The 26,349-nt window shown below is 41.7% G+C and overlaps 1 protein-coding gene across 4 annotated transcripts in view; it reads right to left on the bottom strand.

The window, feature by feature from the left end:
- zfpm2a (zinc finger protein, FOG family member 2a) overlaps positions 1–26,349 on the bottom strand; it is an 876,706-nt gene that overhangs the window by 13,084 nt on the left and 837,273 nt on the right. For 3 of the 4 annotated variants that reach the window (XM_073052668.1, XM_073052660.1, XM_073052677.1), the window contains 2 exons: positions 21,688–21,894; positions 8,438–8,662 (listed from right to left, as the gene is read on the bottom strand). In XM_073052668.1, the coding sequence (XP_072908769.1) occupies positions 8,438–8,662; positions 21,688–21,894 (432 nt within the window). The remainder of the gene's footprint in view (positions 1–8,437; positions 8,663–21,687; positions 21,895–26,349) is intronic. The other variant, XM_073052686.1, reaches the window with a different exon arrangement.

Genomic DNA, 26,349 nt, shown 5'->3' with positions numbered 1-26,349 from the left:
TTAATGGTGACATATATGTACTTTGATAATAAATTTACCTTGAATGTTGATCTTTGGTGCAGTCCACCGACTCAAAGCAATGCTCCTCTGCCTGTACACAAGTAGAAGGATGGTCAGCTGTTCAGATCTGCCGAAGTGTGCAGAAAGGATGGCTCAGCAGGCCACCTGATGGTGGTGTAACAGTTGCTGAGTATTGTGAGGCTTCTAGTTTTGCAGGTGACATTTTGGTTGTAGTTTGTGATAGGATATTTCACACTAGCCTGGTTGAGGCCCACATGATTTCGGGGAAGACATCCCGCTAATCACGATACTCAGTTTCTGCAGTGCCAGATGGAGGCCTCCCTGCAGTGGGATATACAAGTATTCGTGACGCTGGTGAAGAACTCTCTTGGCAGGCCGTATGGATGTTCCAAGTCAGGAAAGCGAGACTGAGAAAGAGCGGCCATGTCTGAATATCATGACAAATTAATTAAGAAGCAACTGTTGCCGTCTTTGCCTTCACCTGATGCCATGGTCCAATCCATGGAATGAATGGTGAAACTCTCTGGCTGGAATGCTGAGTCATGAGAACTGGGAACTCTATGGCTGGAGTGTCAAGTCATGAGTGCCAGGTGGGCCATATCTTTGTGAAACAGAATACACAGCAGTCCTTCTTGTCCATCTGGTCTAGTCTTACGTCTTGTTTTCCAGTGCAAATTAACTAGGAAGTTGCTCGGACGATTGAGTCTCAAGCCTGATACTTTTGTCTTACCTTAAGTTCTCCTCAGCAACCCTGAAGTTTCCAGCTGCTGTTTTCGCTTTCTGGGTGGTGTGATCTGCAGAGTCTATCGGATCTACCTAGTAGTTGTAAATTCATTAAGGTGGGAATTTAGTTGCATAGATAGAATGACTTAAAGCATTGTTTGATCCTGCAACCATTATGACTGCAGATCGCAGCTTTTAAAGGTAAACATGGGAATATTTTAGTGTTCCCTTGGAGCTGCCTGCAAAACATCACCACTCTCCAGTGCCCTTTTTTGCAAAACCATCTTCTCAGTTGATATTTCTTTGTTTTCTACAAAAACGTCAATAAAGGCTACAAAAATCAAGAAGCAAACATTTCTCTGGAAACCCTGTTGCAAATACAATTTATGCAGCATCAGAAAACAGATATTAGTTGATTCTTGGTTAAACACGGAAAAGATGGATAGAATTTGCTTTATTAACACTGATGGCGCCAGCAAACAATGAGACCAACAGTGACATGCTGCAGACAGTTCACAAAACTACTTCTTTTACTTCTTTCAAGCATGATTCCACTGCTAAGCTGCGTGTGATTGGAACCTGTGATTTACATTTTGATGGTGTGTTTGGGCCCACTGAGTGATCTAGTACTTTGCTGTCCTCGAGGGAGTTTGGTGAGGTTTGGAGTGGAGTGTGTGGCCTGGAAGCCTAGAAGCCTGGAGACAGAGTGGGAGCCCATGATTGACTCCATTGCTTCTCTTCGAATGAGGCCTCAAGCAAGGTTAAAGTTGATGCGGCCAAGAGGGGAGGATGGGTGGGTGTATGGCGCAGTCTGCCTGTGTTTGGCCAGACTTCCTCTCCCTCTCACTCGCTGTTGTTGGAGGAAAGTTCAGGAGTCTTGGGATCCACCTCACAAGAATTGATCAGCAAGACTGGACCGGTTTTGGGGAACTCTGAGGTTCATGTTTCTGGGCACTGCTTGCTCTTTTTTTGGCTGTTTTTCAGTGGTTTGATCAGGCAATCAATGCAGACAGGAGCGTTTTGGTGAAGATTGCTTTGCTCTGCAGCCTGCAGTGGGCTAGCAGTGTGACACTGAACTGAACTAAACTGAATACTGGACTGCTGGTTTGATGTTTGACATTCTATGAGTTGTTCGCCTGCTTTTTGCTAGTTGCACAATGTTCTTTTATCGCACATTGTGTGTTTGTTATTTTCTTGAATGGGCTCCATGGTGTTTCTTTCGTGGCTGCCTGCGCGAGGACGAATCTCAGAATTGTATACTGTATACATACTTCGATAATAAATGTATATTGAATAAATGTACTGTATGGTGACCACATTAAGTGTTTTGAAGCCTTTATAAACTAATAGGTTTGAATAATGATCACAGAAATATGAAAAGGTTACATGACTGAAGGTGTCCATTTTGCCCAGTGAAGCTGTCCAGCTTAATGCATGATCAATCTACCTGTTCCCTTCCACCTCCTCGTAGTCCTGCAGATTTTACCATTCAAATACTTATTACATTCCCTTTTAAATGTCATGACTAAATATGCCTTCCCTGTTCCCCTGACAGTGCATTCCTGGTTCTAGCCATTTCCAGAGTCCTCATATTTTCACTCTGTCTGCTCAGTCTAGTCCCTTCACAATGTCAAATGTCTTTGTTATATTTCCTTTCAGTCTTTTCTGTTCCAGGAAAATAACTTCAGCTTCTCCAATCTATCGTGCATGCATGGATTAATTTTGGCAAAACTCTTTTTGCAGCTTTCCTGAAGCTTGGCACTCAGAAAGGAATGCAGCATTTCAGCTGCAGCAAAACCAGTACCTTATGAAGATTCATCAAGAATCCTAATTTTACAGTTTGGTTTGAGTCCAGTACGATCATTTAATCACTGCCACACATAACAAATTTTATATACTCATGTCTCAATATCTCATTATAGCTGGTGAGAGCAGGTGGATGGGAAAGGTAAAGGGTTGGAGAAGAAGGAATCTGATAGGAGAGGAGAGAGGAGAAAGAGAAGGAGGAAGGGACTCAGAGTGATGCATGAGAAGAGGTAAAAGTAGGGATAGAGGAAGGGGAAGGGGAGGAATTTTTTTACTGAAGGAGAAATCGATAATCATGCCATCAGGTTGGAGGCTACCCAGATGGAATATAAGGTGTCGCTCCTTCACCCTGAGGGTGGGCTCATCTTTGCACAAGAGGAGGACATGGACTGGGAATGGGATTCAGAATTAACAGTGCTTGCATCTTTGGAAACAGCTCTATTTCCACTTTAATATCTTTATTTTTCCCTTTCAGGGTTCTTTTGAAGACCCTGCCCTGGAGTTACACGCAGGATTCGGTTCCATGATTGGCTATTATTTCACATGCCAAGGGTTTGGCCTGAGAGTCTCGATCATGTCCGGAAGCCTAAGATCTCGGGGCTCTGGAGACTCGTGTGTCATCGGGGAGGCCAGAAAAACTTTCGCTGTGGCCCCAAAGACCCAAGGTCTTTGCAATCTTTGCACACAGAGCTCTAAAAAAGTGACGAAACAGACTTTTAACATCATAAACCAGCAGGTTGTTGTTACATCTCCCGCTCGCTGTGAAAATGGGGGACGTCTCTCTCTCCCTTGCCAGGGAGAGCGAGAACCTGTGGTTTGTTGAATGTTGGATGAAATGTGAAGCCTTTGATGTAACTTTGGTCTACATCTTTGCTATTGCTTAGCACATGCTTGCACTCAGTGACGGTACCAACGCACTTTGTTTTTGCTGATGGGGGGAGGGGGAATCATTGCTTTCTGCTGCTTATGCGCGGGAAGGGGAGGACTTTGGGGTTCTCACGTTCATTCTTTGAGGCACTTCTGTTTTTGTGGATGTTTACGAAGAAAAAGCATCTCAAGATGTATATTGTATACGTTTCTCTGACATTAAATTCGAGCTTTGAACTTTTGAAAATGTTTGGCCATTGGGAAGTTCTGGTTTTGGCAGTGGGAGCAGAGGTGTTCAACAAAGATGTCCCTCAGTTTATGATGGGTCCTACCAACATAGAGGAGGCCTCATCAGGAGCTCATCAGGTGACCCCAGCAGCTTTGCAGGTGAAGTGCTGCCTCAACTGGAAGAACTGTTTCGGGATGTGAATTGAGGTGAGGGAGGAGGTGTATGGGCAGGTGTAGCACAAGCCACTTGCAGGGGTAAGTGCTGGAGGGAGGCACAAATGAACAAGGGAATCGTCAATTGTTTATTCTTTTCCACAGATGCTGCCTGACCTGCTGAGTTCCTCCAGATTTTTGTGTGTGTTGCTCTGGATTTCCAGTATCCGCAGACATTCTTGTGTTTACAATAAGGTGAAAGTTGAGACTGATAAGGTAATCTGCTCATGGAGTCAGAAGGCATAGTTTTGAGCAAGGGGTGGGGGTTTGGGTGAATTTAATGAAAATGTTTCAATGCAGTGTGAATAATGACCCGGACTTATGACCTTATTAAAAACTGTTGGAAGTAGAGTTTCAAACAAGAGAGAATCTGCAGAAGCAGAAAATCCAAGCAACACACACAAAATGCTGGATGAACTCAGCAGGCCAGGCAGCATCTATGGAAAAGTGTTAACAGTTGAAGCTTTCAGATGAGACCCTTCATCAGGACATCGATAAAGTAGAATTTATCTTTCTCTAAGGCTCTGGAAAATTATCAATAATTCAAACTAATAAAAAATGAATTCTATCAAACTAAGAGCTTAATTTCAAGAAAGCATATTCAACTTTGGCTTTTTCCACAAAGCATGCAGACTCTGCACCTTTCCAAGCTCAACATTTATGAAATAGCACTGTTAATATTTGGTGACATAATAAAATTGATAATGTGGCACTTTCAGATAACAATAATAACACATAATATTCTATACAATACATATGTTAGTTTGGTCCTTTAGTAATGAAAATATAACTAATCTAAGTCCTGAAGAAGGGTTTAGGCCCAAAGTGTCGACTGTTTGTTCATTTTCATAGATACTGCCTGACCTGTTGAGTTCCTCCAACATTTTGTGTGTGGTGCTTTGGATTTCCAGCAGAATTTCTTGTATTGATAACTAATCCTTATATACTTTCCTTTGGTACAATTTCTTCCAGTTCTTTGTGTTAAAGAACATCTTCTAGATCTGGACTGGACTGGTTGTGAGACCTATTGCCCAGCTATTATCTACGTGCTTGGAAGTACACAGTGTACTATTATTATATCTGCTTCTGTCAAAAATACTCTTTGGTAGTGTGGTTTTCATTCAGGCAATACTGCAGCTATATCTAGTTTTAGTTCATCCATGTTGTGTCTTCAGCTCTTGGCAGTAGTATATCCCTGGCACTTCCATTGAGGAAATGTACCTTTTTTCTGCTGTCTCCATATCTAGATCTATAGTTCTGTTATTGGGAGCAGAGTTCCAGTTTGCATGTGACTTATTTACTCTTTATTTAGAGATATAGCATGGATAAGTTTGACCACTGATTGAACCCTAGTCTAATCATGGAGCAGTTTACAATGACCGGTTGACCTACTAACTAGTATATCTTCGGACTGTGGAAGGAAACTGGAGAAAGACCATAGGGTGGACGTACAGACTCCCTACAGATGATGTTGGAATTGAACTCTGAACTCTAACACCCCAAGCTGTCGTAACGTTGTGCTAACCTTTGTGCTACTGAGGCACGCTGTGCCACCGAGACACTCTTCTCATCATTTCTTGGTTGAAGCACTGCAGAATTGCTCAAGTGGGCAGGGGGTGGGGAGTCTAACTGTGATCACATCGTTGTTCTTTGGCCATAGTTTTGTTAGTCTTTCCACTACCCTGTGGACAGTAAGGTTATGTTCTTGGGTGATAGGGCTACCAACTGGTTGTGAACCTCAGAAGGCTGCGAGCTATAATCTGTGATGGGCAGTCTAGAAATGCCAAATCTGCCATACTGTTCTTTGCATAGGCCAATGATTATCAAAAACTGAAAAATAATCAAGTGTCACCAATATATTTATCCACATTGAGCTGACCTGACTTTTGCACAGTTCTGGCTGAGTCTTGGAAATGCTTCAGTCTCATTCTTCTTCGGAGATCTACAGGCCTTACATTCCATGCACGTGCCCTGATTTCACCTTTCACAATGGTGAGCAAATACCCTCTCTCAGGTTGCGGTATGAGCAGTGAGTGTATTTGTTCATATTACCATTTTCCCTCAGAAGATCAAGTCACTTTGATGGTCCAGTTTATCTTTCAGCAGGACATGTGATTTGAGAACTAGTTCAACCATATGATGTGCCTCCTTCAATCCAGTCTGAATTATCCACTTTCAGCACTGCATTATCTCATTTTGTGTAGAAATCTTTTCAATTTCCTGCAATCAAGAGTTTGGAATTCTTTGCACCATGGTGAGTGCCTTATGCTCAGTATCCTCAGGCTATCTTGTTTCCCTAAGTCTCAGTTGAGTACTTTTGAAAATTTTGAAACTTTTGATGGCCAGATCTGCACACAATACTCCAAATTTAACCTCACCAAAATCTTATCCAACCTCAACATGACACCCAACTCTTACACTCAGTACTTTGATTTATTATGGCTAATGTGCCAACAGCCCTCTTTATGACCTTCTCTACCTGTGACACCACTTTCAAGGAATGATGAATCTGTATACCCAGATCCTTTTGTTCTACTGCATTCCTCAGTGCCCTACCATTCACTGTGCAAGTCCTGGTTTGTCCTTCTAAAGTGCAACTCCTCACACTTGTCTGCATTAAATTCGATCTGCCATTTCTCAATCCATCCTTTCAGCTGGTCCAGATCCTGCCCCAAGCTTTGATAGCCTTCTTCCCTGTCCGCTATGTCCCCCAATTTTGGAGTGATCTACAAATTTTTGATACAATTTTACACATTATCATCCAGATTGTTGATATAGCTGACAGGTAACATTGAACTCAGCACCAATCCCAGTGGCACACCACTAGTCACAAGCCCCCAGTCAAGAGTCTATTACCACTCTCTGGCTTGTCCTGTGAAGCCCATATGGTATCCAGTTTATTATCTCATCCTGAATGCCAAGTGATCGAACATTCATGACCAGCCTCCCAAGTGGGACCTTGCTGAAGTCCATACTCTGGCCTTGCTATTAATGGTTGGATGGCTCCTTCCCCTTGAGCTTCCAATCTGTTTGATTAACAGTTCAGTGAATGCATATGAATAGACCAAACTTTAAACTTCCCAGACATGTCAGCTGCCAGATGGGCACACCACTCATCTAATACCTCTCTTTGAAGCCCAAGGTCAATCCCACGGCCACTCAAATTAGGAAGGTAATTTTGGGCTTACATCAACCCAATGATACTCATCATACATCAGTGACCAATTACAGATGTTTCAATTGCTGCACCATTTTGGGTGGATTTAAAATTGTCACTGCCATATAGGTTTGTCATACAGTGACATGCATTGTTTGTGTACAAAACAAGTCAGCGAGCATTATGGTGGGGGCAGCCTGCAAGTCTCGCCATGGTTCTGGCGCCAACATAGCATGCTCACAATTTACTAATCCTAACCATATGTCTTTGGGAGGAACCTGGGGCATTCAGAAGAAACCACAAAGTCACAGAAAGAATGTACAAGCTCCTTACGGACAGCGGCAGAAATTGAACCCTTGTTGGTGATTTCTGCTGCTGCAAAGCTATTTTGCTAACTACTACACTACCGCGCTGTCCCTACTGCTCGTTAGTTCTCTCCATTTAGATCAATTATGCAACAGATGGGAATAAGAAATCCATTGCATCTCTTACTGATTCAGAGAAACATAATGAAATGATCCAGGTAGTTAGAAATTTACATTCACGATAATTTCACCAAATTTACAATGAAAATGGAAACCTGGAAGAAAACTCAGTTGGTTAAAACATAAAATGTACTTGTTTTTGGTGAACATTCCCTCTTGTTCTTTTTCACTGTCCTCTTTTTCATGGGTCTCGAAGCAGCTGCTGATGCATACAATTTCAAAAGCAGCCGCCGGGAGCTGTGCAGGAACAGCTTGAATTTGACTCTTTTACTGATTTCCCCCTCTTTGTGCATTTGGCCTCCCCACTGAATAGAGCCATAGCCATACTGGTTAGATTTGCAATCAGCCACTGAATATAACAACAGCAATTCAGCTGCTGAATATAGCCCAGGCAATACTGGTTAGATCGGCAATTCAGCTGCTGAATATAACCACAGCAATACTGGTTAGATCAGCAATTCAGCTTGTGGGGAAATTGAAGGTGTAGCAATCTTGATATGCCGTTTATATTTAATTGAATTATTGTCAACGTGTATGTAATTGTACCATTTGCAGTGGCAATTAAGAATCATTGTTTCTTTACTTCTTTTTTAATGGGAATAAAAAACTTAGCTGGACAAATACCGTTTGCTCCAGAAGTATTTTCATGGTAGTAAATTGCTATTAATTTAAATCAATTATATATCACATGCACAAGTACTTCTACACTGATAAGACTTTAGTAAAGATACTGCACTTTCTACAATTAACACAATGTTGCATTTTTAAATGTCTTTTATAATGAGTATTTTGGACAGTAGTACAGTTCAAATTATTTACCATCTTTGAGTGCTGTGATTGTAAATGCAAAATTAACCTGTCACTTCAGTCCAGTCTATTAAATTTTGCAGCTATCGAACTGACAGTAAAGCTCAAATTATCCCATGGTGATTCTTACCACTATGTGAATTCATGTGAATTTCAAGAGCTCTAGCATTGGGGAAGCTTTTGTTACATTGTGGGTAAGAACAGACACATGGTTGCTGAAGAGGACCAGCTTCTTTCTCTTCTGGTAGTGAAGATGCTTCCCTTTGTCTCCCACTGCAGTAGTACATGAGATGAGCTTGCAGGTTCCGTTCACTGCGGTACCAAATTCCACATGATTTGCATGGGAAGATGTCTTCTGCATTAAACGAACACATAATATACTGCATATGAAATCAGGTAGTTGTGTTCATGATAATGATGTTACATGTTGCAATCTGTGTCTATAATGGACTTTTCCAAACAATGGAACAATCTTTTTCTATTTAACAACAGGTTCAACACAAATGATGAATTATGATTATATTACAACTACCTGCTAAAATATAAACTGAATGAGCTATTGGTTAATCTCTGTTGTGCCAAAATGAACTATTCTTTGAGCATGATATTATAACTTTTCAATACTAAAACTTGCAAAATACGTTGGGGAGCCTTCATGATCAGGGCTGATCCATTTTATTTTTATTGTGTTCCCTATACTTGTTATGTTTTTTTTATGCAGAGCTGGAGTAACAATCGTTTTGTTCTCCTTGTACTCCTTTACACTCATGTATTGAAGAATGACAATAAATAATCTTGAATCTTGAAGCTGGAAGGTACAGAGCTCATTGCAAATGTCTGAAGCACAGAATTATTGTCTGAAAGAGTGCACACTCAAAATGTCAATTCCTTAATTTTTTTCCAAAAATGTTGATTGATCTACCAGTACTTTTTATTCTTCCTTTAGATTTTTAGCATGTATCCTTTGCTTTCTACTTCTCAGAATTTAATCAAGTGGATCTTGTATACAAAACAGACATGGCCAAATACTTAAATTGAGTAAGGCAACTATTTAACTTTGTCAGGGGTATATGAGAAGTAATGCTTTTACTGCTGGTGGTCAATATTTTATTGCTTCTCATATTACCCCCACCACTGCATCCCCAGACAAAGTTAAATATATAACCACCTGATTCTGCAAGTACACTGAAATTAAAAGGAAGTAAAAACAAGTGTAAAATAAATGCTTTGTTTGTTGAGATTCATTTATCACCTGCCGACTGAAATGCAAAATCAATGAATAACAAGAGAATAAAAACAAATAACTCTGAACGAAAGTGGCAAGGGTCAGATTTCTTTCTCTGCCTCTGCCTGTATTTATTTTTCAACACTCAGCTTGAAGGGGGCCTTGTACATCAATTGTGCAAGTGGGGTTGTCAGTCACTGCTTTGAAGTAGCGAATGAAAGACCGACAACTTGCAGGGTGGGAGTCATTTGAAAACTGCAAGTCTCACTGAGAGTGAGCCAATAAAGAGAAGGAAGGTATAAGTAGAACTGCCATTGTTGGAGGAGGACAGTGTAAGAGTGGTCCACCTCTGGCTGAACAAGCTACAGTAAGAGTAGGCTTGGACAAGCACACACTCAGGCTCTAAATAAGTTCCTAGTAAGTTTTTTTCCCCATTAATTCATAGCAGTGCACTGAGAATGGGTCCAATGGTAGTGGTATGTTCCTTGAGTGATATGTGGGAACCTTGGGAGACATCCAGTCTCCCTAACAACAATATCTGCACAAAGTGCACTGAGCTGCGGCCCCTTAGAGCCCATGTTAAAGAGCAGCTCAATGACCTTCTTGATGACGGGAAACTGAGGAAATGATAGGGAGGAGCCACAGGGAAGTAGTCACCCCTAACTGGAAAAGTCTGTATGGAACCAGAGAGGATAGTAGAGATACTTAATGAGTACTTTGCTTTAGTATTTACTATGGAAAAGGATCTTGGCGATTGTAGGGATGACTTGCAGTGGACTGAAAAGCTTGAGCATGTAGATATTAAGAAAGAGGATGTGCAGGAGCTTTTGGAAAGCATCAAGTTGGATAAGTCACCGGGACCGGACAAGATATACCCCAGGTAGGAGGCGAGGGAGGAGATTGCTGAGCCTCTGGCAATAATCTTTACATTGTCATGGAGATGTTCTGAAGGATTGGAGGGTTGCGGATTTTGTTCCATTATTCAAGAAAGGGAGTAGAGATAGCCCAGGAAATTATAAGCCAGTGAGTCTTACTTCAGTGGTTGGTAAATTGATGAAGATCCTGAGAGAAAGAATTTATGAACATTTGGAGAGGCATAATACGATTAGGAATGGTCAGCATAGCTTTGTGAAAGGCAGGTCAGGCCTTATGAGCCTGATTGAATTTTTTGAGGATGTGACTAAAGACATTGATGATGGTAGAGCAGTAGATGTAGTGTATATAGATTTCAGCAAGGCATTTGACAAGGTACCCATTGCAAGGCTTATGGAGAAAGTAAGGAGGCATGGGATCCAAGGGGACATTGCTTTGTGGATCGACAGTTGGCTTGCCCAAAGAAGGCACAGTGTGGTTGTAGATGGGTCATATTCTGCATGGAAGTCGATGCCTCAGGGATCTATTCTGGGACCCATACTCTTAGTGATTTTTATAAATGATCCGGATGAAGAAGTGGAGGGATGGGTTAGTAAATTTGCTGATGACACAATGGTTAGAGGTGTTGCAGATAGTGTGGAGGGCTGTCAGAGGTTACAGCGGGACATTGATAGGATGCAAAAATGGGCTGAGAAGTGGCAGATGGAATTCAGCCAAGATAAGTGTGAGGTGGTTCATTTTAGTAGGTCAAATATGACGACAGAATATAGTACTAATGGTAAGACTCTTGGCAGTATGGAGGATCAGAGGGATCTTGGGGTCCGAGTCCATAGGACACTCAAGGCTGCTGTGCAGGTTGACTCTATGGTTAAAAAGGCATACAGTGCATTGGCCTTCATCAATTGTGGGATTGAGTTTAGGAGTCGAGAGGCAATGTTGCAGCTATATAGGACCCTGGTCAGACCCCACCTGGAGTACTATGGTCAGTTCTGGTCACCCGACTATAGAAAGGATGTGGAAACCATAGAAAGGGTGCAGAGGAGATTTACAAGTATTTTGCCTGGATTGGGGAGCATGCCTTTATGAGAATAGGTTGAGTGAACTTGGCCTTTTTTTCTTGGAGTGACAGAGGATGAGAGGTGACCTGATAGAGGTGTATAAGATGATGAGAGGCATTGATCGTGTGGATAGTCGGAGGCTTTTTCCCAGGGCTGAAATGACTAGCACGAGAGGGCACAGTTTTAAGGTGCTTGGAAATAGGTACAGAGGAGATATGAGGGGTAAGTTTTTTTTTACATAAAAAGTGGTGAGTGCATGGAATGGGCTGCCAGCGACGGTGGTGGAGGCACATACGATAAGGTCTTTTAAGAGACTCCTGGACAGGAGCACAGAAAAATAGAGGGCAACGGGTAACCCTAGGTAATTTCTCAGGTAAGGACATGTTCAGCACAGCTTTGTGGACCAAAGGGCTTGTATTGCGCTGTAGGTTTTCTTCTATGTTTCTAAATTGCAGGAGGCAGGTACCTGTCAGGAAAGGGAAAGGTGAAATATACTGCTTTACGTAGATACTGTTGTGGGGGGTGGGGGAAGTGACCTAACAGGGAGAAGCCATAACGAACAGGTTTCTGATACTGAGTCTGGATCTATGGCTCAGAAGCGAAAGGGGGGCTGCAGAAGAAGAAGCAAGATGTCGTGATAGGGGTTTCATTGGTTAGGGGAACAGAAAGGAGGTTCTGTGAATGTGAACAAGATTGTGCCAGGGTGAGGAAAATCTCAGTTGGTGTCCACAGTATTCTTAAATGGAAAGGTGAGCAGCTAGAGGTTGTGCTCCATGTTGGTACCAATGACATGGGTAGGAGTGGTGACAAGGTCCTGGAAAATGAGTTCAGGGAGTTAGGTGTTAAGTTAAAGCACAGGACCTTCAAAGTTGTGATCTCAGAATTACTATCCATGCCACATGCTAGTGAGGCCAGAAATAAGAAGATCATACAGTTTAGCACGTGGCTAAGGAGTTGGGGCAGGAGGGAGGACTTCATATTTTTGGATCATTGGGCTCTCTTCCATAGAAGATGGAACTTGTACAGAAGGGATGTTTGCACCTGAACTGGAGGGAGACTAGTATCCCAGTGGGGCAATTTGCTAGTTCTCCACTGGGGTGGGGGGTGTTTAGAGTTGCAGGGGCTGGGAACAAGAGCGGCAGAACAGATAGTGGAGTTGTTGTGGAGATAGATGTTGTTAACCCTACATGCAAGGAGAGGAATGAAAAGGTTGTGCGAGGTTCTGAGCTGCATATTTTTCAATACAAGTACTGTAGAAACAACGGACAAGCTGAAGGCATTGATCAGCACACGGAATTATGACATTGTAGCCATTAGTGAGACTTAGTTGCAGGAGGGACAGGACTGGCAGCTGAACATTCCAGATTTTCTGTTGTTTTAAAAGTGTCAAAGCAGAAGGGATTAAAGGAGGAAGGGTGACATTACTATTCAGGGAAAATGTCACAGTAATGCTCAGTCAGGGCAGACTGGAGAGCTCATCTTGTGAGGCTTTATACAAACATAGAAAACCTACAACACAATACAGGCCCTTCAGTCCACAAAGCTGTGCCGAACATGTCCTTACCTGAGACAATACCGAGGGTTACCCATAGCCCTCTACTTTTCTGAGCTCCATATACCTGTCCAGGAGTCTCTCAAAAGACCCTATTGTATCTGCCTCCACCACCGTCGCTGGTAGCCCATTCCACGCACTCACCACTCTATGCGTTAAAAACTTATCCCTGATATCTCCTCTGTACCTATTTCCAAGCACCTTAGAACTATGTCCTCTCATACTAGCCATTTCCGCCCTGGGAAAAAGCCTCTGACTATTCACACGATCAATGCCTCTCATTATCTTGTACACCTTTATCAGGTCACCTTTCATCCTCCGACGCTCCAAGGAAAAAAGGCCGAGTTCATTCAATCTATCCTCATAAGGCACGCTCCCCAATCCAGGCAACATGCTTGTAAATCTCCTCTGCACCCTTTCTATGGCTTCCACATCCTTCCTGTAGTGAGGTGACCAGAACTGAGCACAGTACTTCAAGTGGTGTCTGACCAGGGTCCTATATAGCTGCAACATTACCTCTCGGCTCCTAATCTCAATCACACGATTGATGAAGGCCAATACACCATATGCTTTCTTAACCACAGAGTCAACCTGCGCAGCAGCCTTGATTGTCCTATGGACTCGGACCCCAAGGTCCCTCTGATCCTCCACATTGCCAAGAGTCTTACCATTAATACTATATTCTGTCATCATATTTGACCTACCAAAATGAACCACCTCACATTTATCTGGCTGAACTCCATCTGCCACTTCTAAGCCCATTTTTGCATCCTATCAATGTCCCGTTGTAACCTCTGACAGCCCTCCACACTATCTGCAACACCTCTAACCTTTGTGTCATCAACAAATTTACTAACCCATCCTTCCACTTCTTCATCCAGATCATTTATAAAAATTACAGACAGTAAGGGTCCCAGAACAGATCCCTGAGGCACCACTGGTGACCGACCTCCATGCAGAATATGATCCACCTACAACCATTCTTTGCTTTCTTTGGGCAAGCCAGTTCTGGATCCACAAAGCAATTTCCCCTTGGATCCCATGTCTCCTTACTTTCTCCATAAGCCTTGCATGGAGTACCTTGTCAAATGCCTTGCTGAAATCCATATACACTACATCTACTGTTCTACTATCATCAATGCGTTTAGTCATATCCTCAAAAATTTCAGTCAGGCTCGTAAGGCATGACCTGCCTTTGAGAAAGCCATGCTGACTATTCCGAATCATATTATGCCTCTCCAAATGTTCATAAATCCTGCCTCTGAGGCTCTTTCCTATCAACTTACCAACCACTGAAGTAAGACTCACCAGTCTATAATTTCCTGGGGTATATCTACTCCATTTCTTGAATAAAGGAACAACATCCACAACCCTCCAATCCTCCGGAACCTCTCCCATCCCCAGTGATGATGCAAAGATCATTGCCAGAGGCTCAGCAATCTCCTCCATTGCCTCCCACAGTACCCACAGTACATCTCGTTCGGTCCTGGTAACTTATCCAACTTGAATCTTTCCAAAAGCTCCTACACATCCACTTTCTTAATATCTACATGCTCACGCTTTTCAGTCCACTGTAAGTCATCATTGCAATTGTCAAGATCCTTTTCCGTAGTGAATACTGAAGCAAAGTACTCATGAAGTACCTCTGCTATCTCTTCTGGTTCCATACACACTTTTCCACTGTCACACTTGATTGCTCCTATTCTCTCACCTCTTATCCTCTTGCTCTTCACACACTTGTAGAATGCTTTGGGCTTTTCCTTAATCCTGTCTGCCAAGGCCTTCTCATGGCCCCTTCTGGCTCTCCTAATTTTATTCTTAAGCTCCTTCCTGCTAGCCTTATAATCTTTTAGCTCTCTATCATTAGCTAGCTGCTTGAACCTTTCGTAAGCTCTTCTTTTCTTCTTGACTAGATTTACAACAGCCTTTGTACACCATGGTTCCTGCACCCTACCATCCTTACCCTGTCTCATTGAAATGTACCTATGCAGAACTGCATGCAAATATCCCCTGAACAGTTGCCACATTCCCGTACATTTCCCTGAGAAAATCTGTTCCCAATTTATGCTTCCAAGTTCCTGCCTGATAGCTTCATATTTCCCTTACTCCAATTAAACGCCTTCCTAACTTGTCTGTTCCTATCCCTCTCCAATGCTATGGTAAAGGATATAGAGTTGCGATCATTGTCTCCAAAATGCTCTCCCATAGAGAGTTCTGACACCTGACCAGGTTCATTTCCCAATACCAGATCAAGTACAGCCTCGCCTCTTGTAGGCTTATCTACATATTGTGTCAAGAAACCTTCTTGAACACACCTAACAAACTCCACCCATCTAAATCCTCACTCTAGGGACATGCCAATCAATATTTGGGAAATTAAAATCTCCCACCACGACAACCCTGTTATTATTACACCTTTCCAGAATCTGTCTCCCTATCTGCTCCTCGATGTCCCTGTTACTATTGGGTAGTCTATAAAAAAACCCTGTAGAGTTTTTGACCCCTTCCTATTCCTAACTTCCACTCACAGAGACTCCGTAGATAATCCCGCCATGTCTTCCTCCTTTCCTACAGCCGTGACACTATCTCTGATCAATAGTGCCATGCCCCCCACCTCTTTTTGCCTCCCACCCTATCCTTTCTGAAACATCTAAAGCCTGGCACTCGAAGTAACTGAGGAATAAGACCATGTTACTTATACTATAGATCACCCAACAGTCCTCAGGATTTAGAGGAGCAAGTTGTAAAGAGATTCCCGACTGTTGCAAGAAATATAAGATTGTGATTTTAACTTTCCACATATTGACTGGAACTCCCTACTGTAGAAGGGCTGGATAAGAAGGAGTTTGTCAAATGTGTTCAGGAACATTTCCTTAATTGGTACATAGAAATCCCAACTGGAGACAGGGTGATACGAGATCTCCTGTTGGGGAATGAGACAGGGCAGGTGACAGAAGTTTGTACAGGTGAACACTTTGCATCTAGTGATCTATAATGTAATAATGGAAAAAGATAGCTCTGGTCCTCGGACTGAGATTCTAAATTGGAAAAAGACTAATTTTGATGTTCTCAGAAAGGATCTGTCAGGTGTGGATTGGGAGAGGTTGTTTTCTGTAAAAGGTGTTCTTTTAAACGGAAGGACTTCAAAAGTAAAGTTTTGAGAGTACAGAGTTTATCTGTTCTTGTCGGAGTAAAACGCAAGGATTAAGGGTTTATGGAACATCAGTTTTTTAGAGAAATTGAGGCCCTGGTGAAGAAAAAGAAGGAGGTACGTGCAGGTAGGAACAAATGAAGAGTATAAGAAATGCAAGAGAACTAAAATCATGAGGGTTAAAAGAAGGCATAAAGTTGCTCTAGCAGACAAGGAGAATCCTAAGGGCTTCTGCAGATACATTAAGAGCAAACGGATAACAATGGAGTAAATCCACTCAAAGAGTGATGAGTGTGTGGAATGTACTGCCAGCGAAGGTGGTGGAGGTGGCTACAATAGGGCCTTATAAGAGACTCTTGGATAAGAACATGGAGCTTAGCAAAATAGAGGGCTATGTGATAGGGAAATTATAGGCAGCTTCTAGAGTAGGTTACATGGTGAGAACAAAACTGTGGGCCAAAGGGCCTGTAATGTGTTGTAGATGTCTATGTTTCTACGTAAATTGGTCCTCTGGAAGATCAGAAGGGTGATCTATGTATGGAGCCAATTGAGATGGAGGAGGTCTAAGTGGATTTTTTTGCATCTATATTTAGTTGGGAGGTGGACATAAATTCTATAGAAATGAGGCAAAGCAGCAGCGAGCTCATGGACCCTATACAACTTACAGAGGAGGAATTTGCTGTCTTCAGGCAGATTAGGGTGGATAAATCCCCAGGGTGTGACAAGGAGTGCCCTTGGACCCTGTGGGAGACGAGTTTACAAATTAAAGGGCTCCAGCAGAGATATTTAAAACATCTTAGCCATGGGTGACACGCCAGAGGACTGGATGATAAGTAGCTAATGTTGTTCTGTTATTTAAGAAAGGTTCTAAGAATAAGCCAGGAAATCATAGTCATGTCAGTGAGCCTGACATTAGTAGTGGGTAAGTAACTGGAAGGTATTCAAGTAGACAGGATATATGAGTATTTGGACAGCGGGGGACTGATTAGGGACAGACAGGGGACTGATCAGGGACAGCAGGATTGAGGAAGACAATCAAAGCTTGCAGTGGGATTTGAACCAGGAGGAAAAATAGGCTGAGAAATGGCAGATGGAATTCAATGCTGACAAGTGTGAGGTGTTGCACTTTGGGAAGACCAGCCAGGGTAGGTCTTACACTGAGTGGCAGGGCACTGAGGAGTGTGGTAGAACATAGGGATCTGGGACTAGAGATCCATAATTTCTTGGAAGTGACGTCACAGGTAGATAGGGTTGTAAAGCATACTTTTGGTACATTGGCCTTCATAAGTCAATGTATTGAGTACAGAAGTTGGGATGTATGTGGAAGTTAAATAAAACATTGGTGAGGTCTATTTTGGAATATTGTGTGTAGTTTTGGTCATCTACCTATAGGAAGGATGTAAATAAGATTGAAAGAATACAGAGAAAATTTACAATGATGTTTGTTGCCAGGACTTGAGGATCTGAGTTATAGGTAAAGGTAGAATAGTTTAGGACTTTATTTCATAGAACCCAAAAGATTAAAGGAAGATTTGAAAATTATAGATAGGCTAAATGCAAGCAGGCTTTTTCCACTGAGGTCGGGTGAGACTACAAGGAGATGTCATGGGTGAAAGGTGAAATAGTGAAGGGGGACATGAGGGGAAACCTTCACTGAGAAGGTGGTGAGAGCATGGAATGAACTGCCAGCAAAAGTTGCGGATGTGGGGTCAATTTCAACACTTCAGAGAAATTTGGATAGGTTCATGGATGAGAGGGGTTTGGAGGGCTACAGTCTGGGTGCAGGTTAGAACATAGAATAGTACAGCACAGTACAGGCCCTTCGGCCCACAATGTTGTGCCGACCCTTAAACCCTGCCTCCCATATAACTCCCTTAAATTCCTTCATATACCTGTCTAGTAGTTTCTTAAATATCACTAGTCTATCTGCCTCCACTACTGACTCAGGCAGTGCATTCCATGCACCAACCACTCTCTGAGTAAAAACCTTCCTCTAATATCCCCCTTGAACTTCCCACCCCTTACCTTAAAGCTATGTCCTCTTGTATTGAGCAGTGGTGCCCTGGGAAAGAGGTGCTGGTTGTCCACTCTATCTATTCCTCTTAATATCTTGTATGCCTCTATCATGTCCCCTCTCCTCCTCCTTCTCTCCAAAGAGTAAAGCCCTAGTTCCCTTAATCTCTGATCATAATGCATACTCTCTAAACCAGGCAGCATCCTGGTAAATCTCCTCTGTACCCTTTCCAATGCTTCCGCATCCTTCCTGTAGTGAGGCGACCAGAACTGGACACAGTACTCCAAATGTCGCCTAACCAGAGTTTTATAGAGCTGCATTATTACCTTGTGACTCTTAAACTCTATCACTCTATCACTCGACTTATGAAAGCTAACTTATTAAGCTTTCTTAATTGCCCTATCTACCTGTGTGGCAACTTTCAGGGATCAGTGGACATGTACCCCCAGATCCCTCTATTCCTGCACACTCCCGAGTATCCTGCCATTTACTTTGTACTCTGTACTCTGCCTTGGAGTTTGTCCTTCCAAAGTGTACTGCCTCACACTCCATCTGCCACTTCTCAGCCCACTTCTGCATCCTATCCATGTCTCTCTGCAATCTTCGACAATGCTCTACACTATCCACAACACCAACAACATTTGCGTCGTCTGCAAAATTGCCAACCCACCCTTCTACCCCCACTTCCAGGTTGTTAATAAAAAAGTAGAACTGATCCTTGTGGGACACCACTAGTCACAACCCTCCAATCTGAATGTACTCCCTTCACCACGACCTTCTGCTTTCTGCAGGCAAGCCAATTCTGAATCCACCTGGCCAAACATCCCTGGATCCCATGCCTTCTGACCTTCTGAATAAGCCTACCGTGTGGTGATGGGACTAGGCAGATTAATGGTTCAGCACAAACTAGATGGGCTGAAGGGCCTGTTTATGTGCTATAGTGTCTATAACTATGCTGAAAATTGCACAAAAATTCCTAGAGGATTTTGCTCATAAAGAGAATTACATCTTCTGCTTTGCATTATTTTCTGTGAGAACTGCTAGATTTGTCAGGTGCTTTTTTGTAAGGAAAAATGCAGAGGTTTATAAAATCATATAATCTATAACACGATCTTATCATATATACATAACTAATAAAGCTGCTTGTTTTTCTTTTCACTCAAGGGACGTGAGCTTTATAGGCATTTAATTGTCCACCCCTAAAACTGCCCTTGAGAAGGTGGCTGCAGCCTTCTGGAATTGCTGTAGTTTTTGACACATGGGGATACCCGTAATGCTGTCAGGGAGGGAGCTGCAGCATTTTGACTCAGCAATAGAAAAGGAAAGGTGATACACAGTCGTTCCAACTCAGTATGGTGTGTGGCTTCAAAGGTAACTTCCAGGAAGTGGTGTGCCCATGCTTTTGTGCCCTTGTCCTTTTAGCTGGTAGAGGTCATGAGTTTCAAATATTCTGTCTATGGTGAGTTAGACCATAAGATGCAGAAGCAGAGTTAGGCCGTTCAGCCAGTCAAGTCTATTCTGTCATTTCATCATGGTAGAATCAGAACCTATCTATCTCTGTTTTAAATATACCCAATGACTTTGTCTCCACAGCTGTCTGTGGCAACAAATTCCACAAATTTACCACCCTTTAGCTAATGAAATTCCACCTCATCTCAGTTCCAAAAGGATCTCTTTGTATTCTGAGGCTGTGCTCCTAGACTCGTCCACTTTAGGAAACATCCTCTCCACGTTCACTCTATCTAGGCATTTCAGTTTCAATGAGATCCCCCTCGCATTCTTCTAAATTCCAGTGAGTACAGGCCCACAGCCATCAAACAGATACTGTGGTGCATTCTGTAGATGGTATAATCTGTTGCCATTTTCGCTGGTAGTAGGGTGAATGAATGCTTGAGATGTTCCGCAGTAGTAGGATGAGTGAATGCTTATGGACGTTCCGCTGGTCGTCGGGTCAGTGAATGGAGTGCCTATCAGCTGTGTTCTGGGGTATTGAGCTTCTGGAATATCGTCAAAACTGCTGAATTGTCTTGTAGGTAGTGGACAGGCTTTGGAGGTGAATTAGGAGGTGAGTTACTCACCACAGGATTCTTGTTTCTGACCTGCTCTTATTGTTAGATTGTCTACTCAAGTTTGGTTTCCAGTCACTGATAACAGGCAATTGATAATTGGGGATTCAGCGATGGAAGAATGTGGAAGTGTTAGGGAGGGTGCAGAGGAGATTTACCAAGGTGCTGCCTGAATTAGAGAGCATGTCTCAAAAGGATAGATTGAGTGAGGTAGGGTTTTTCTCTTTGGAGTGAAGGAGGATGAGAGGTGTACAAGATGATAAAAAGCATAGATTGTGGACAGTCAGAGACTATTTCCCAGGGCGTAAATGGCTAATATGAGGAGGCATAGTTTTAAAATGATAGGAGGGAAGTATGGGGGGGAATGTCAGAATTAAGTTTATTTTAACATACAGAGTGGTGAGTGTATGGAATGCACTGCCGGGGATTGTGATAGATGCAGATACAACAGGGATGTTTAAGAGATCCTTAGATAGGCATATGGATGATTGAAAAAGGGAGGATTATGTAGGAGGGAAGTGCTAGATTGATCTTGGGGTATGTTAAAAGGTCAGAAGAACATTGTGGGTCAAAGGGCCTGTGTTGTAATGTTCTATGAATGTTTCACAGAATGTCAGGGATAATAGCTGGGTTTTCTCTTATTGGATATTATATTGCCAGGCATTTGTATGGCATGAATGTTAATTGGCATCAGTCAGACGAAGCTGGGGTACTGTTGATAACTTGCTGCATTTGAACGTGGACTGCTTCATGTTATGAGGAGCTGTGAAGATGCTGAACACTGTATTATCATCAGGGAACATCTCTACTTCGAATCTTATGACTGAAAGAAAGACATTGATGAAGCATATGAAGATGGTTGGGCTTAGAACATTACCCTCAGAAAACCGCGCAGGGATATCCTGTGATTGGCTGCTGTGAGGAATGCCTGCAGAGATATCCATCAAGATAACTAGTGAAAAATCACAAATATAAACTTGTTCTAACATAGGAGAACAGATGAGGTTTGTGATTTGTATTGATTAGGCCAGTTTAATTAGCATTAATTCATGCCTTGTGTTATTATATTAAAGCCAATCTGTGCTGAAGTTTCTCAGTTTTATTGCCCAAGTGCTTAGTGTTAGGGCAAAGGAAATAACTCTCGTTTGGGTTCCTACACAGAGCTAACATCAGTTAGTTTGGTTATCTAAGAATGAGCTGTTTGACTTTTCTGAAATCTGGAAATTCATGAGCCTTTTACCAAACTATTGAGTCAAGAGTAAACATTTTCTTATCCATAATATTAACGTGAAAATACAAAAAAAACTATTCCATTTTAGAACATTTTTTTTTGACCTGAGACTGTTCTTCTCTCTACATTTGATAGACAATTTAAAACTACTGCTTTTTAACACGTGTCCATAAGTCGGCTGCAATAACAGAGTACGAATTTGAACCTTACTGTTGACGATTGCAGTAGGTAAAATGGATGCCATGGCTGCTTGTTGAGGGAGCAGCTGTATGGTATCCAGGAGGCGTGCTGGATACATGCCCTCTGTGATAGCCATTTGGCTGACAGCTTGCAGTCTTGAGTCAAATTCCACAGCAAATGCAACCAGCTCCTCTCCTTCCAGGAGCATTTTTGTCATTGTGCACCAAAGCTGCCCACCTAGACAAAAAGAAAAGAAAAACAGTTTGAAGGCTTGGCTGAAGTTTAGTGTCTTACAAAAGCAATCTGATCTTTAATTATAACATGTAGGCCAAGCTCTCTTCTAGCTGCTGCCATCGGGAAGGAGGTACAGAAGCCTTAGGTCCCACACCACCAGGTTTAAGAACAGTTATTACCTTTCAACCTTCAGGCTCCTGAACCAGCGTGGATAACTTCCCAACACTCAACTGATTCCATTGTCTATGGACTCACTTGCAGGGACTCTACAACTCCATATTATATATTTCCCATTTACTTATTATTATTATTATTATTATTATTATTTGTTTTTGTTTTTACACATTGGTTGTTTGTTAAGTCTTTGTGTGTAGTTTTTGATCGTATTTCTTTGTTCTATTGTGATTGCCCACAAGAAAATGAACCTCTGGGTAGTATATGGTGATATATAGTACGTAGTTTGATAATGTATTTATTTGAACTTTGAAGATGTTGGAGGCCAGTGACTAGTGATGTGCCTCAGGGATCTGTACTGGGTCCAATGTTGTTTCTTATATACATTAATGATCTGGATGATGGGGTGGAAAATTGTATTAGTAAGTATGCAGATGATACTAAGATAGGTGGCGTTGTGGATAATGAAGTAGGTTTTCAAAGCTTGCAGAGAGATTTAGGCGAGTTAGAAGAGTGGTCTGAAAGATGGCAGATGGAGTTTAATGCTGATAAGTGTGAGGTGCTACATTTTGGTAGGACTAATCAAAATAGGACATACATGGTAAATGGTAGGGCATTGAGGAATGCAGTAGAACAGAGTGATCTAGGAATAATGGTGCATAATTCCCTGAAGGTGGAATCTCATGTGGATAGGATGGCGAAGAAAGCTTTTAGTATGCTGGCCTTTATAAATCAGAGCATTGAGTATAGGAGTTGGGATGTAATGTTAAAATTGTACAAGGCATTGGTAAGGCCAAATTTGGAGTATTGTGTACAGTTCTGGTCACTGAATTATAGGAAAGATGTCAACAAAATAGAGAGAGTACAGAGGAGATTTACTAGAATGTTACTTGGGTTTCAGCACCTAGGTTACAGAAAAAGGTTGAACAAGTTAGTCTTTATTCTTTGGAGCTTAGAAGGTTGAGGGGGGACGATAGAGGTATTTAAAATTATGAGGGGGATAGATAGAGTTGACGTGGATAGGCTTTTTCCATAGAGAGTAGGGGACATTCAAACAAGAGGACATGAGTTGAGAGTTAAGGGGCAAAAGTTTAGGGGTAACACAAGGGGGAACTTCTTTACTCAGAGAGTGGTAGCTGTGTGGAATGAGCTTCCAGTAGAAGTGGTAGAGGCAGGTTTGATATTGTCATTTAAAAAAAAATTGATAAGTATATGGACAGAAAAGGAATGGAGGGTTATGGATTGAGTGCAGGTCGGTGGGACTTGGTGAGAGTAAGTATTCGGCACAGACTAGAAGGGCTGAGATGGCCTGTTTCCTTGCTGTAATTGTTATATGGTTATATGTTGATAAACTTGTTGCTATTAGGAAAATAATACATTACACCATTTTTCCAACCAATCTAGTTATGTTCCTATTCTCTCACACTTATATTGGTTTTCATTAAGACCATAAGAGAGAGGAGCAGAATCAGGCCATTTGGCCCATCAAGTCCGTGAACAAAGCAGTTTCAAATGCTCTCAAGTAGAAATATCTGATTTTAACTGATTCTGATCATGGCAGTTCTGCTCTCAGCGTAGGCTTGACTTTGGAGATATTTTAAGTTGAGCCAATAAAACTAACTTTTTCAGGTGGATATAAATCTTTGAATATTCTCTCCAACTACCAACTTACGTCATCAGTTACTATTGTTATTACAAGAAAAAGAAAGCAGTTATCAGAGTACCGGTAATCATTTCAAAATACAGATGAATCGGGCAGGAAATAGGGTTATTTTTGACATATCTAGAATTTTCAGCTTGATTTACAGAGGCTAACAAATTTCGCAAAATAGAAATTAATCTAAAGCAGCATAATGCATATGTTAATATTAGAACACACAGAGATACTTTGATGGGTTTTTAGTAACTCAGTCACACTGGCCTCTCTGGGTCCAAACAAAGGTGTTCTTTGTGTGTTTTGTGTGATTGCAAGACACTGCTAGATATTGAGAACATCAAGTGCTGCAGGTCTGTCCCACTGCCGGGTTGCTTGATGGCAGTGGAGATGGACTTGTTGTGCACTGTTGCCAGCGACTACAGACACCCAAGGAGGAAGGCATTAGGGGTCCAACAAACGGTGCAAATGATTGTCATGGATGTTTTTCCTGTGATCACAAGATCCTGTTAAAATAATGGTAATGTAGAATATTGAAAATCTGGTTCACTGACGAAACTGACACCGTGTGAGTTGTGTGGCCCTCACGTGGGCCAGGGAAGGAGACACTGCAGTTAGTGTGGGAGAGAGCTGGAGCCTGTGCTGAGTTGGTCAGTGTTTGCTTGGTGGAAGACGAGTTGGATTGCATTTGCCTCCAGCTGCACTAGCGCATAGAGAGGAATATTGCGCCATGAATCTACTGGCCACAACACTCAGGGATTTATATATATAGTTTGAGTGACAGTATGTTTACTACTATCATAATTATATTGCTATATGCTGTATATGACTGTTGGTAATGTGCTTTGCACCTTGGCCCTGGAGGAAAGCTTTTCATTTGGCTATATTCATGGATATGGTTAAATTACAATTAAACTTGAACATGAACAATTAAGCTTAAACTAGGCTGAAACCGGGACATGGAAGAAGTAAGATAGTGCCTCTAGACTCCAATTTCATAACTACTACTACTACTACTGTCTTAAGAATTCCTACATGCAAACATACGAGTTAGGAGCAGGAATAACTCCTCACAAGCCTGAAATTAACTAATGATTTGTAAACAGAAATGCAAAGTTGAGATTGCAGGTCTTAGACAGACAGACAGACATACTTTAATTTCCCTCGGGATCAATAAAGTATGTCTGTCTGTCTGTCTTAGACCTGCAATCTCAACTTTGCGTTGCTGTTTACAAATCATAGAATCAGCCACTGAAATCTGCCTACCAGTTCTATGCCAACTACCGAGCACCCAATGGTCTAATCCTGCAGTAATTCCATTATATTCTCTCCATATCTTCATCAACTCTTCCACACTAGATGCAATTTTTACAGTGACTATCTTTCGCACGTGGGAGAAATTGGTGAAGTGAATTTGACATTTCTGCTGGTTTCTCTTTTGTATTTGACCTTTGACTCTATATAATTTCTGGAAATTCAGAAACTGCTTTTCCTGAGGCAGAATGTAGGCATGTCACAGCTGATTTCCAGGAATTAAATTTTGGGCACAGGTGTAAAGCATAACTCCTCATCCATCCGTAAGGGATTTCCTATTACACCAGAGGAATTTTATTACACTTTTACCATCAGTAAGCTTTAAGGTCTTTTGAATCTGATCAGCCAGATTATTTTTCCCAGACGATGATTATTAGAAGCAGAATTAAGCCATTCGGCCGATCAAGTCTTCTCCACCATTTGATCACACCTGAATTAATTTCCCTTGCAACCCCCAGCCCCCCACTTTAAGATCAATCCACTTTCTCTCAGAACCTGAAAATTATTTTCTCAAAATATTTATCCAATTCCCTTTAAAAATACCCTCAATCAATTCTGCTTCCACAAATCTACAGTAAAATGTTCCAAAATGTAACTACAGAGAGAAAAATAATCCTATTTAAACTTCAAGTAAAATGCTTAAACAAATTAACACAATCAGTCACTATCATAAGCAGCTTTATCAAATCTTTACCAACTTTCTTAGCAGCAAGCAGAATAGTTTAACTATGCAACTAAAATTTGTGGAATCAATCTGTGCATTTTAGGATCTTTACGTCCATTCTAAAAGTTACATGATCAAAATGGTAGACAATACCCTAAGTTGTAAACCAGACAATAGCATGGCTAATATTCCAATCTATCAAAATAATTTATTGTTAAAGATATTCCTTGTCATGCTGGTAAAAAAATTTATGATGGAAGTAGATTAAATAGGCAATAGACTTAAAAAGGAAAACAGACATACAGTGGCATGCTAAAGTTTGGGCACTCCTGGTCAAAATTTTTGTTACTGTGAATAGTTAAGTGAGTAGAAGATGAACTGATCTCCAAAAGTCATAAAGTTAAAGGTGACACATTCTTTTCAACATTTTAAGCAAGATTAGTGTATTATTTTTGTTTTGTTCAATTTTAGAGTGAAAAAAATGAAAGGAGCACCATGCAAAAGTTTGGGCACCCCAAGAGATTTGAGCTCTCAGATAACTTTTACCAAGGTATCAGACCTTAATTAGCTTGTTAGGGCTATGGCTTGTTCACAGTCATCATTAGGAAAGGCCAGGTGATGCAAATTTCAAAGGTTTATAAATACCTTGTCT

The sequence above is a fragment of the Hemitrygon akajei genome, chromosome 1 (genome assembly GCF_048418815.1).
Source record: "Hemitrygon akajei chromosome 1, sHemAka1.3, whole genome shotgun sequence".
Lineage (NCBI taxonomy): Eukaryota > Metazoa > Chordata > Chondrichthyes > Myliobatiformes > Dasyatidae > Hemitrygon > Hemitrygon akajei.
This window is presented reverse-complemented; position numbering and strand designations above follow the sequence as displayed.